At 39.4% G+C, this 12,684-nt stretch overlaps 1 protein-coding gene across 3 annotated transcripts; it reads left to right on the top strand.

The window, feature by feature from the left end:
• Positions 1 to 2,016: 2,016 nt before the first annotated feature.
• LOC118366216 (gap junction delta-3 protein-like) lies at positions 2,017 to 7,536 on the top strand. Of its 3 annotated transcripts, none has more exons than XM_052489353.1 (5): positions 2,017 to 2,035; positions 3,874 to 4,017; positions 4,164 to 4,320; positions 4,480 to 4,557; positions 4,678 to 7,536. In XM_052489353.1, the coding sequence occupies exon 5, from the start codon at positions 4,926 to 4,928 to the stop codon at positions 5,826 to 5,828; it is 903 nt and encodes a 300-aa protein (XP_052345313.1). In that variant the 5' UTR covers positions 2,017 to 2,035; positions 3,874 to 4,017; positions 4,164 to 4,320; positions 4,480 to 4,557; positions 4,678 to 4,925; the 3' UTR covers positions 5,829 to 7,536. The 3 variants fall into 3 exon arrangements, with proteins under 3 accessions (XP_052345313.1, XP_052345307.1, XP_035604612.1); XM_052489347.1 differs by lacking the exon at positions 2,017 to 2,035 and adding an exon at positions 2,269 to 2,546; XM_035748719.2 differs by lacking the exon at positions 2,017 to 2,035 and having other exon boundaries at positions 3,233 to 4,017.
• Positions 7,537 to 12,684: the final 5,148 nt, after the last annotated feature.

Raw genomic sequence — 12,684 nt, forward strand, 5'->3', positions numbered from 1 at the left:
TCATGTAAATTAGCCAACCTGCATTGCCTACCACTACTGTAAATGTCCCATGTGCACAAAAAAAAACGTATTTCTCACATTTGTTTACATCCCTGTTAGTGAGCATTTCTTCTTTGCCAAAATAATCCATCCACCTGACAGATGTGGCATATCAAGAAGCTGATTAAACGGCATGATCATTACACAGGTGCACCTTGTGCTGGGGGCAGTAAAATGTGCTTTTTTTGTCACAACACAATGCTACAATTGCAATTGGCATGCTGACTGCAGGAATATCCACCAAAGCTGTTGCCAGATCATTTAATGTTCATTTCTCTACCATGAACCGCCTGCAATGAGATTTTGGCAGTACCTCCAAGTGTAACCACACCTGCCCAGGACCTCCAAATCCAGCTTCTTTACTTGCAGGATCATTTGAGACTAGTCACAGCTGATGAAACTGATTAGTATTCCTGTCTGTAATGAAGCCCCTTCGTGGGGAAAAACTCATTTTGATTGGCTGGGCCTGGTTCCCAAATATGTCCTCCCAGGCCCACCCATGGCTGCGTCCCTGCCCAGTCATGTGAAATCCAGATAGGGCCTAATGAATTTATTTCAATTGACTGATTTCCTGATATTAACTGTTAATCAGTAAAATAATTTAAATGGTTGCGTTTATAGTTTTGTTTAGTTTAAAACGCACATAAAGAAAATATGGGCATTTTCCCTCCAGTGGTGTTCCCACAACTGAATTGTTGCGAATAAAAATCAATGTGTGATGAAGTAGTTAGTGCACACAAAATAAAACTGTTCACCTAAGTTTTCATGTACCTAATAAAGATCTAATGTTCAATGTTTTTCCATTACATGTTCAACTCTACCGGCAGTTTTGTCACTAACACTGCAGCAAATGTGACATTACTCTGGTCTTGATACATGCGCTTTAGCCAACAGCTAGTCTACATAATTTGATTTGAGCGAGAATATTTGTAGGCCTATTTGTCAAACGAGCATCGATCATAATGCCACCTGAATAATCCCACGACATTACTGATAGTCCAAATATTTTTTTGTTTTTTTTTGCTCATTCAAACGGCGTGTTGACAAGGGGAGATGTGCTGTCAAACCAGCCCAGTTTTCTATTGCGGTCAAGTGAGCCGACACTCGCAAAACGCAGTCAAGCCATCTGCACTTGAGTTTGCGCCTGGATTCTCGTGCTCGAAGACACAACACGTTACGGTATCGCGTGTTTTCTGGTAGAGAAACTGAATCGAATGAACTCTCATACACAGATAGCGACGATAGCTACAAATCATTCAAAGCAAACAGTTTAAAGCACACTTATTCAATCTTCCATAATCATAATTATACCAAGTCGGGTTTTTTTTTCACTTTCAAAAATTACTTTGATATCAGGGGTAGAGTGAGGCTGCAAAGCCTGCAGTGCTGTTAAGGAAATGTTAAAGCAAGATGTGTTTACAGTCCTGACATACAAACACTGCACTAACACACACACACCATTAGGCTACTGCAACCTCACTCTAACCCATGATATCAAAGTCATTTTTGATAAATTCAGGCGGCAACTGAACCGCAGTCTTTTACTGGGTTCGATTGACCTGCTTTTTGTCTAACAAAAAAGAGTTGTTGACGTCCACAAAAAAAATCACACTGCCTGCTCGATAGAAATCCAGCTATGCCCATACAAAAAAATGAATTTGTTGCGGCAAACTTCCTGCAAATTTTCTGCAAGATAAATAGTGTGCCACAAAATGTTGCTAGAAGTTTGGAAATGTTTGCCACTAGTTGTGAATCTGATGCAACCCTTTGGCGACATGTTTGCCACTAGTTGTGAATCTGCTGCAAACCTTTGGCGACAATAACATTTTTTTGCCACTAGTGGCAAACAGTTTACCAGAAGCCGTTTCTTCTGGTGAACAGTTCCAAGATCATTAACCGCTGATGACCAATCAGGGAATTAGAAAGTGACAACCAATTAGGTGGTTTAGAAAAATCTGTTCGAAAATGGAAACCAAGCTACCTACCAAAGTTCTCAGTTGAGTGTCTAACTTATCAAGTAAACTTCCTAATAAACGCTAAAATTGTGTAAGCTAATTGATGCCTTGTTAGCAATGCAATGTTTTATGATATAGACTGAAAAACATTTTGTTGATACCAGTTTCAATCTGTCAGCGCCACTGACTGGCTAGCGCTCAGCTAGCTATTAGTCTGTCTCTTAATGATGAAGTCCTCAGCTGGCTATCGCTTAGCTAGATTTTTTTTGCACAATTAATGTGAAAGCTAGCTACCTAACTAATTATTTGCCTAAACAATGTTCCCGTCTTTGGATACCAATATGCTAGTGTCACGCTTCAGTAGCACATCAGCTAGCATAACAGCTAAGGTAGCAACAATATGAGCTGACTTGACTTTTGCAAATTGATAACCTTTCCCGATCAGTGGTGTTGGGAGGAGGATGCACTAACACCCTGGAAAGATGTTTGTGGTGCACTCTCTCATAACACTTGTTTTGATTGATAAATGAGTGTATCGTCAAGCTTGATAAGGTAAACAAAATATTCTCATAAATGTAGTCCATGCATTAATTATTTGTCACAATTAGATTATTATTTGCTTTAAACTAGTAGCTAGCTCATTACATTTTTACCATAAAGGCAATTTTGAATTTGCGGCTTGCGTGAAACCAAAAATGTGCTTTTTGGTCATAATTTAAGGTTAGGCATAAGGTTAGCAGTGTAGTTAGGGTTTGAAATAAGATGTTATGAATGTGGCAAGGCCAGCTAGTGACCACTGCAGAGCTGCATTGCAATAAATGCCAACCTGCACATCGACATGGAAGGCTATGATTCCAAACATGGTTAATGTAAGTAACTAAATCATCTAAACTGTAACAGGGCAAGTAGCAATTAAGCAATTTACCTCAGCCCACAGTTTAATCCGATACTGACAAAAACGTATTGACCTCATGTAGCCTACATTTAAAGTTCAAAGGATGACTCAATCTAGCCTTTTTCTGCAGTGGGCTAAATTAGGGTCACAGTGTTTCTTGGTAGTCAAATTTACTTTAAAACAAAGTATTCACTTCACATACATGGTTATGGGCTTGAAAACTGAAGACGCCTACCTGTACCATGTCAGATATAGAGTTTAAATGTATTCAATTTTGAGTTTGCATCCCAATATTACATTTCATATATATCACAGAAAACTGAAATATAACAAAACCGTTCGTTTGACATAAACACCAGATTTTAAGCAGGTTTAAAAATGTTTATTAATTATGAAAAAGATGACAAACATTCCACCCATGAGGCCACTAGAGGATGAGTTGTTCATTTGACTGCAGGAAAGGGGTGTAGGCTATTTGAAAATTAAAACAAAGTCAGGGACTGGCCGGCCCAGCCAATCCCAATACAAAAGCACTCACAGCTGTTCTATCAGTAGGTCTACCAGTGCCCACTGGGCGCAGACTTCAGTTCAACATCTAGTTTTGATTTACATTTGATTGAGTTGTCAACTAATGTGAATTCAACAAAACATTTCACCATGTCATTGGATTTAGGTTCAAAGTTGGGGGGGGAAATATGAAATTCCCTTATGTTGGTGACATTTTTTCAAATCCAATCAATTTTCCATCAACTTCATCACATGATATTTTTTGTTTGAAATTACATGGTAACAACATTTGATTCAACCTGTTTTTACCCAGTGGGTAGTGTATTGATGCTGGGGTGTTCCTGTGTTCTCCCTTGTGAACTGCTCAGGCCGATTGGGAAGTGCTGACTCTTCCTGCCATTAGGAAAAGCCGTCATCAATCAAGAGTATGCACTCTTGAGTAAACAGTAATTACGTTTGTGTACTTTGATATCCCAGATAGGACATGACAGGAATTTCCTTCCCCGTTGACGCCCCAGCAAGCCGACTACTAAAAGCCAACCATTATCACTGTCTAACGTGGAGTTAGACTGTGGTAATAGTCGGCTTGCTAGGAGAAGCACACTGAGGGAACCAACACAGGTTGGCTCCATTTTTTTTGTCTTTGCACCTTTAATAGATGGATGATATAATGCCTAATGTTTAAAGGTTTTTCTACAGATCTTTGTTTTTTTTTTGTTGACTGACAATATTTTGATGACTCATTGACTGCTACCCATTGATTCAAGGCTGCCTCAGGCTGAAGTACCAAATCAAAGAAGGCACCTGCCCACATAAACTAGGCACCCAGAGTGTGTATGCCAGAGGCTAAAGAGTACTTCTACCAGGCTTGTACAGGAAACGGCTTATTATGACGATCTACCATGTATATGGTTGAAAAGTTTGGTATGTTCTCTCAGTATGTTTAACCTCTATGTGAGCAAGTTAATTATTTGTGTGGGTCGTTTTGTATGTAATATTAAGTACATTCAATAATATACCTATATTGTTTTGCCTATGTGCCTCTTAACTAATCAAAACCTCTGTTCTTCAATGTCATTGAAGGAGCAGCGGTTTTCACTGAATTGGTTCATTTCCTAAGGAAGCTTAAAAGGAGTTGAAGCAACTGCTCATCTAATACAGGTATTTTCTTGTGTTAATTAATTAAATGTAACGTGGATGAGGGAATATATTGGAATATCTATCTTTCTAAGTTTTTTTCTGCATGTTACACAATCAAATATTTGATCTGTCTTGTTTCAGGTCATGTGAAGGACACACGTCCATGGAATTAGCCTTTGATCTGTAAATCACCCTGTTCAGATTTTTATAATCCATTTTAGTACTTCTTAAGGAAGGGCTTGTGAGCAGACATTTTGACTTGACAACCCTGCATGCCAGTAACTCATGAGGAATAACCATTTCTGAAAATGGACTGAATATAAGTTCCAATAGACCTCCAGAGACCCCCAGAGAGCCAGGAGGAATAGCCCAGACCAAGTCCTCGCATCATGGGTGAGTGGAGCTTCCTCAGCGGCCTCTTCGATGCCCTCCAGGTCCACTCCCCTATGCTGGGCCGCTTCTGGCTGCTGCTCATGCTGGTCTTCCGCATCCTCATCCTGGGCACTGTCGCCGGCGACTTGTTCGAAGACGAGCAGGGGGAGTTTGCCTGTAACACACTGCAGCCGGGCTGCAAGCAGGTGTGTTACGATGATGCCTTCCCCATCTCCCAGTACCGCTTTTGGGTGTTCCACATAGTCCTCATCTCCACTCCGTCCCTCATCTTCCTCATGTACGCCATGCACCACCACAACAAGAGGACCATGCAGTTAGGCCAGCCAAGGTTCAGCCAGCTAATTAGCAACGCCGCCAGAGAAGAGCGCCATCTCCGACAGCTCTATGTTATAAACGTGGCCTTCCGTTTGGTGACAGAAGTGGGATTTCTGGTAGGTCAGTGGTGGCTGTACGGTTTCCAGGTTGAGGCCCAGTTCCCATGCAGCCGCTTCCCATGCCCCTACACGGTGGACTGCTTTGTGTCACGCCCCATGGAGAAGACAGTCTTCCTCTGTTTCTACTTCGCCGTGGGAGTGGTATCTGCCTTGTCCAGTTTCGTAGAGCTCGTCTACGCTTCATTGAAGTGGTTCCGTCCCACCGGGGAGCAGCCAGAGGAGCGGGTATGTGACTGTCAGAAGCTCCGGAACCTGCAGCAGGAGGAGGTGGAGATGGAGGAGGAGGAGGAGCAGAAAAGGAGGGGAAGGACCATGTCCGAGGGTGGGAGTAGTAGCGTCAGAATGAAGGGAGGGGCGGTGAGGGGCAGCGCCAGCAGGAAGGTGTCTAGCATTGGACACAAGAGCGTCGGATATCAGGGAAACAACCAGAGCACCAAGACCAGTGTTTCTCCTATATTCATTTAGCAGGTGTGGAAATTGTTGCCACTGCTGCAAAAAATTATGATGTAATTTTTGGTTTTAATATATATTTCTGCCAGACACACTTTTAAATGGATAGTCGTTGACTCAGTGACTGGAAGTCTATGGGAACAGCTAGCATGTCGTTGTGCTAACGCTAGTAGAAATCCACCCCCCGCTACCCTTGCCACCACTGCTGAAACAAATCCTAGGGGAAACACTGAAGACAGTTACGGTGTAATTTAGATTCATTTGAAAGAAATCATATATTCGATTAGACAGTGGATTTGAGTACATTTTGATTTGATTTATTAGGATCCCCAATCATTTCTCTAGAAGTAAATTATCTCTCCAATTTCAATTACAACCGAAAGAGCTCATGCTGTGTCTCTAGCCCTCACTCACCTCTTCTGTTTGACGGTGATACCCTTCTGCTGCAGCGACTTCTCATTGGCGAGCTGCAGGAGGGTCACCTCATTGCGTCTGAACAGGCGGATGAAGAAGGCCTTCTCCAGCAGCTTGTCCAGGGTGATGCTGAAGCCAATGACGACAGCTAGTTAATGCATTGTTGGTATTACTACAATAACGGTAACTGCAGTAACAACTTTTTCCCATTTCGATTACAAGACCGGGAAATGAGGGGAAAGGAAATTGGCCCACACTTAAACGTATTTTCATTGGATTTACACAAATGAAGGCACCGTGAAAGGCTAGTTACTGTCCACGGGGTGTACATCAAATTGCATCACGCTCACGCTACATATATAGGAGATAGGCTCCTGCCCAATGGGCCATTCTGGCTTCGACCAGGCTACTTACTTACTTTAAACAAAGGAAAGTCATGTGTAATGTAATGTTATGAGGTTACATGTAACAGGTTTGCAATTTCATGCATTTGGAGTACTTTCTTTGTTTATTTTTTGTTGGTATTTAGACAAGTTATTTCCCTAAAATGAACATAAAGGAAATACCATTTTCTCTAATGTAAATTGTGGCCGGAAAAGATTTGTGTCAATACTCCATACAGGAACTGCTTGGAGACTAGACCTGTAAAGAAGTCATAACGAGACTGATTGGTCAAGGCTCAGGAGGATGCATGAACAACAGGGGGGGACTGATATCTGGAGCATGTACACAAAGAATCAGTATAGGCACGGTCATAACTGTGGCTCCATGGTTTCCAATAAGGCCTTCCTACATCCAGCCAATGTATTTCTATGTTCTTGTGTGTGGACGGTGATATTTTCCAATGGCATTCAAATGTGCTGGATTATACCAAAGTATTTTGCTGTTGGCGTTTACAGCAAATGTCTTATTCATCTTGATCCATTTTATGCAGACCAAGAGTGAGTTAAAATGAAGTGCAATACAGATCAAATAACTTGAATTGAATATACTGTAACTTGGTATGTGTGGTGTGTATGAATCTAGTGTGCAAAATATGACCTACATGAGATCCATGATTACGTCATTTTCATAATTTAATCTCTGCTTGACTGAACCTTTGCACCCGGTGGAAAGAGCCTTCTACATAGTACTATGCAAGGTTTTCCCGTTAAGAGTGAATGAAGAATGTTGCACACTGTCTGATACTATCGGTGTTGTGAGACTGAGTAATATCTTCTTTTCACTGGCAGTGAAATGTGTGCACACAAATATGCACAGGGGTATGCAAAGCCTTTTTTGTGACATGGAAATAAATGTTTTAGAATCAGTCTTGTGAACCTTTGTCTTATTTAAAAAATATACAGTTTGTAGGACTCTCAAAATAACAATAGATGTACCGTTGTTATTCCAACTATGTAATCTACATGAATGCAAGATGGTAACACCTTTCATTTCCCTTTCTCATCGGGTGGAGAAGCTAGACCCGACCAGTAAGTGGTATCTGTGGACTCAGCTTGTGTCTTAACTGCAGTGTGTATCATAGAACAATGGGGGTCAGCAGAGTCATAACTATGTGTGCCTGGCCTTGTTTCTCATAGGCTGCGTTTAGACAGGCATCCCAAGTCTTGTATTTTTTTCTGCTAATTGGTCTTTTGACCAACCACATCAGATCTTTTTGCACCAGATATTCTTCAGAGCTTATCTGATTGGTCAAATACCAATTAGTGAAACAGATCAGAATTGGGCTGCCTGTCTAATGCAGCCATGATATATCAGAATTATACTCAACGGCAGTTACACTGAACATGACAAACTGCCTGGGTTTTGAGACCTTCAAAAAATATTCATACTCCTTGATTTATTGCACATTTTGTGTGTTGCAGCCTGAATTCAAATGGATTAAATATATTTATTTTCTCCCCATCTAACCACAATACCCCATAATGATAAAGTGAAAACATGTTTTTAGACATTTTTACTAATTTATTGAAAATGAACTACAGAAATATATAATTTTCATAAGTATTCATACCCCTGAGTCAATACTTTCTCGAAGCACCTTTGGCAGCAATTACAGGTGTTAGTCTTTCTGGGTAAGTCGCTAAGAGATTTCCAAACCTGGATTTGCCCATTATTCTTTTCAAAGTACTTCAAGATCTGTCAAATTGGTTGTTGATCATTGCTAGACAACATTCTTCAAGTCTTGTTATAGATTTTCAAGTCGAATTAAGTAAAAACTGTAACTCGGCCACTCAGGAACATTCACTGTCTTCTCGGTAAGCAACTCCAGTGCAGATTTGGCCTTGTGTTTGAGGTTATTGTCCTGCTCTGTCCGGTGGAAAGCAGACTGAGACAAAAAATACATATATGGAGAGTGGTACTCAGTAATGTGTTGTATTGGATTTGCCTCAAACATAACACTTTGTATTCAGGACACAAATATTTTTTGCAGTATTACTTTAGTGCCTTGTTGCAGCCAGGATGAATTTTTTGGAATATTTGTTATTCTTTACAGGCTTCCTTATTTTCACTCTGTCAATTAGTTTAGTTCTGTGAAGTAACTACAATGTTGTTGATCCATCCTCCATTTTCTCCTATCACAGCCATTAAACTCTGTTTGGCCTCATAGTGAAATCCCTAAGTGGTTTCCTTCCTCTCCGGCAACTGAGTTAGGAAGGACACCTATTTTCTTTATAGTGACTGGGTGTATTGATACACCACCCAAAGAGTAATTAATAACTTCACCATGCTCAAAGGGATATTTAATGTCTGATTTTAATTTTATTTTGACCCATCTACCAATATTTTGTATCTTTGCAAGGCATTGGTAAACCTCCCTGGTCTTTGTGGTTGAATTTGTGTTTGAAACTCACTGTTCGACTGAGGGACCTTACAGAACATTGCATGAGTGGGGTACAGAGATGTGGTAGTCATTAAAAATCATGCGAAACACTATTATTGCACACAGAGTCCATGCAACTTATTATGTGACTTGTTTAACACATTTTTACTACTGAACTTACTACTTATTGACTCAAGACATTTCAGTTTTTTACTTTTTATTAATTTGTACAAATTTTTAAAAAAAATAGTTGAGTAAATAAAGTGCTACCATAATTTGTACACAGATACTAATATGAATTCCTGTTCACATTTTACAATAAGGTACTGCTAAATCTCTTTCTTTTGCAGTTGTAAACCACTTACAGTAACTACTTTACTTTTGAAACCCCTTTATTAATTAAGAGTTCTTTAAAATAAGTGTTACCAAATAAAAAAAATTGTGAGGAATGAACTAAATGGATTGATGTATTTGAAATATTAACAAACGACAAAATAACATTTCTTAAATGTCTTAAATTTCTCCAGTATCATGATTATGAACAGCAAAGGTTAAGTAACAACTCACTTTTGATTATGTATTAAATAAATGTTTTATTGTCACACAAAGGACAGGTGCAGTGAAATGTGTTGTGTTACAGGGTCAGCCATAGTAGTATGACACATGTGGAGCAAATGAAGATCAAGTTTAACCAAACAAGTTAACCCCAGACTTTCACTCTTAAGGCAATATGTGTGACTTCTAGTTTTTTGTCTTAAATCAAATGAGCTTATAATATAACATTGAGCCATGTATTATCAATATTTAATAAAAGGCATCTTTCAAATAGGCTTTCAAATCTTAAGAAAGTTGTGCACAATGTATGGAGAACTTCCAATGTCAAGGCTGTTACTAGCTGTTGTAAACTCTCAAAAAGGCTTTATGTTACTTTGTTTGAGAAACAGCCAATTTAGAAACAGCCTTTTCTAAAGACTGACTGGTCCAGTCCCTGGAAATGTGGACGTCACCTCAGTCGCTTCAGTAGGCTTCTGTGGCATGTTGCTGGGTCAGGGGTTTGAACAATGAGGCTAGGGATTCTTTAGGTTTGGTCAGGTATAAAATAAAAGGTTAACCAGGTAGGCAGTCAGTTCAGGAGCAGAAACCATTAGTACAGTTAGCAAACATGTACAACACCAGAATAAACATGGGCAAGGTAAGCACTGGCTTCTTATATGTTTTAAAAAATATATATACTTTAAATTCTTGTTAATCTAACTGCACTGTCCAATTTACAGTAGCAATTACAGTGAAACAATACCATGTTATTGTTTGAGGAGAGTGCACAGTTTTGAACATGAAAGTTATTAATAAACAAATTAAGCACATTTGGGCAGTCTTGATACAACATTTGGAACAGAAATGCAATGTTTCATTGGATCAGACCACAATTTTGCACATACACTGCTGTCATCTAGTGACCAATATCTAAATTGCACCTGGGTTTTTTTTTTTAACTGTTGTTTTTTTCATTGTATTATCTTTTACCAGATCTAAAGTGTTATATTCTCCTACATTCTTTTCACATTTCCACACACTTCCAAGTGTTTCCTTTCAAATGGTACCAGGTCCTTGCTTCAGGGCCTGAGCTACAGGCAGTTAGATTTGGGTATGTCATTTTAGGCAACGTTTTTAAAAAAGGGGCCGTTCCTTAAGAGGTTTTGATTGTCATAGATTTTTATACAAAACTGCTCTTAACTAGTGTTCTAGCACACCAAGCAACAATATCATAGTTGGTTACCAGTGTGACTGAATAGCATCCAAAAATGTTGTTTCATACAATTGTTTAATTAGGTATTCACAAAAAAGCTGTGAAACCTATTGTTATTTTAGGATTTATATCCTTTACATAAAATAGCTCAAGCATAGACTGGTAACTTTTTTTCTAGTTCGGCACACAGAAACTACAGGCCATGAGTAACTTAGTCAAAAAGAATGGCACTGATTGGCCTATAGGTAGCAATAAGTCAAACGGTATGAATACTTTCTGAAGGCAATGTATATATCAGTGGAGGCTGGTGGGAGGAGCTATAGGAGGACAGGCTCATTGTAATGGTTGGAATGGAACGGTATCAAACACATCAAACATATGGAGACCACGTTTGATTCCGCTCCTTTCATGCCATTTCAGCCATTAAAATGAACTCATCCTCCTATAGCTCCTCCCACTAGCCTCCAATGGTATAGTTATAAAATTAATTATTGCTGTCGATAATTGTAATGTTATATCTTCTAATAGTAACTGTATCCACTGGTTAAATGGGAGAGAGTGAGGTGGTTGCCATCTAAGAGCCGAATTTTTTTCCCAGCAGTTATCTTCTCTGAATGAATGAAGATATTCAAGAGGCTATCATCATTAAGAGAAAAAAAGTCACATGGTAATATAAATGCTTATTTAAGATCTTGCAATGCCCTCAAGCCATTACTATCCATGATATTGCCAAGGGTATGGATTACGGATACCGCATTTGGACCATTGGGGTGATGTGAAAGGCTGTCTTCCCGATGATCGCAAGACATTATTGTTTAATATTGGAGTCTGGCTATGCCATTTAGTTCCCCGATTGCATAGTTTACCAATTTTGCACCAAATAGCTTGAGCAATAATAGGGCCAAAGCGTGGTTTACATTGTTTAAGAGATACGTAGATCAATGATCACCACTTCTTCCAGTGCAATGGGAGCCATCATAGTTATCTCTATTCTCAGCCAGGAAGTGGAAGAGTCATGTCTCAACCAATTTATATTTGGGTGAAATGCTAGGACTTGGAAATACAATTTGAAGTTTGGAACAGATAGCACTCCAGAGTCTATCCCTCTCTGTAAATGTGTTCATTTCATCTGGGATCTCTTACCTCTACATATACAGTTTGAAAATGACCTGTGGATTTTATCCCAATAGCCAGAAAGGCTCATGAAATTCAACTGAGATAATAATAAAAAAAAAACATTTTAAACGTTTTTGGCAATGGTTTTATCTAAAGAAGGAAATTCTTAAATATTTAAAATGAGAAATGATTGGGATTCCATAAGTAGAGGTGGGGTCCTCTGTCAGGTTATTGGGGGGCAGTAAGGGCAGATTTGGTTAGATTCGTTTTATAACTTGAGATAGAGCTGAATTTGTCTATGATCTTCAAAGCGTTTGTGAGGGATGAGATACATTGTCTAGATAAAGTAAGATATTGTCAATGTATAATGAGAGGACGTGTGGTCCTGTGCAGTTCAGTATAGCATAGCACTTGCATCGCCAGGGTTGTGGATTCGATTCCCATTGGGGGACCAGTGTGGAAAAAAGTATGAAAATGTATGTACTCTCTACTATAAGTCACTCTGGATAAGAGTGAAATGACTCAAATGTAAATGTGATCTGAAGAACTGAGATATATTGGTGTAAATTATTTTGATTATCGAATTGCCTGGACCAGGGTCTCCATCGACAATAAAAATAGCAGAGGTGAGATGGGGTCACCTTGCCTTCTACTTATTCAGAACGGAGCAGAGCGGGTATTGCCTAATGTTACTATAGCTGAGGGATTGGCATATAATATTTTATTCATATTTAATCAAACCCATTATCAGGTTTAAGGTATGACCCAGA

Source organism: Oncorhynchus keta, chromosome 3 (genome assembly GCF_023373465.1).
Source record: "Oncorhynchus keta strain PuntledgeMale-10-30-2019 chromosome 3, Oket_V2, whole genome shotgun sequence".
Taxonomy (NCBI): Eukaryota; Metazoa; Chordata; class Actinopteri; order Salmoniformes; family Salmonidae; genus Oncorhynchus; species Oncorhynchus keta.

Bases quoted from the DNA above. Each gene is read 5' to 3' on its own strand.
- LOC118366216 (XM_052489353.1), top strand. From the start codon at position 4,926: ATGGGTGAGTGGAGCTTCCTCAGCGGCCTCTTCGATGCCCTCCAGGTC.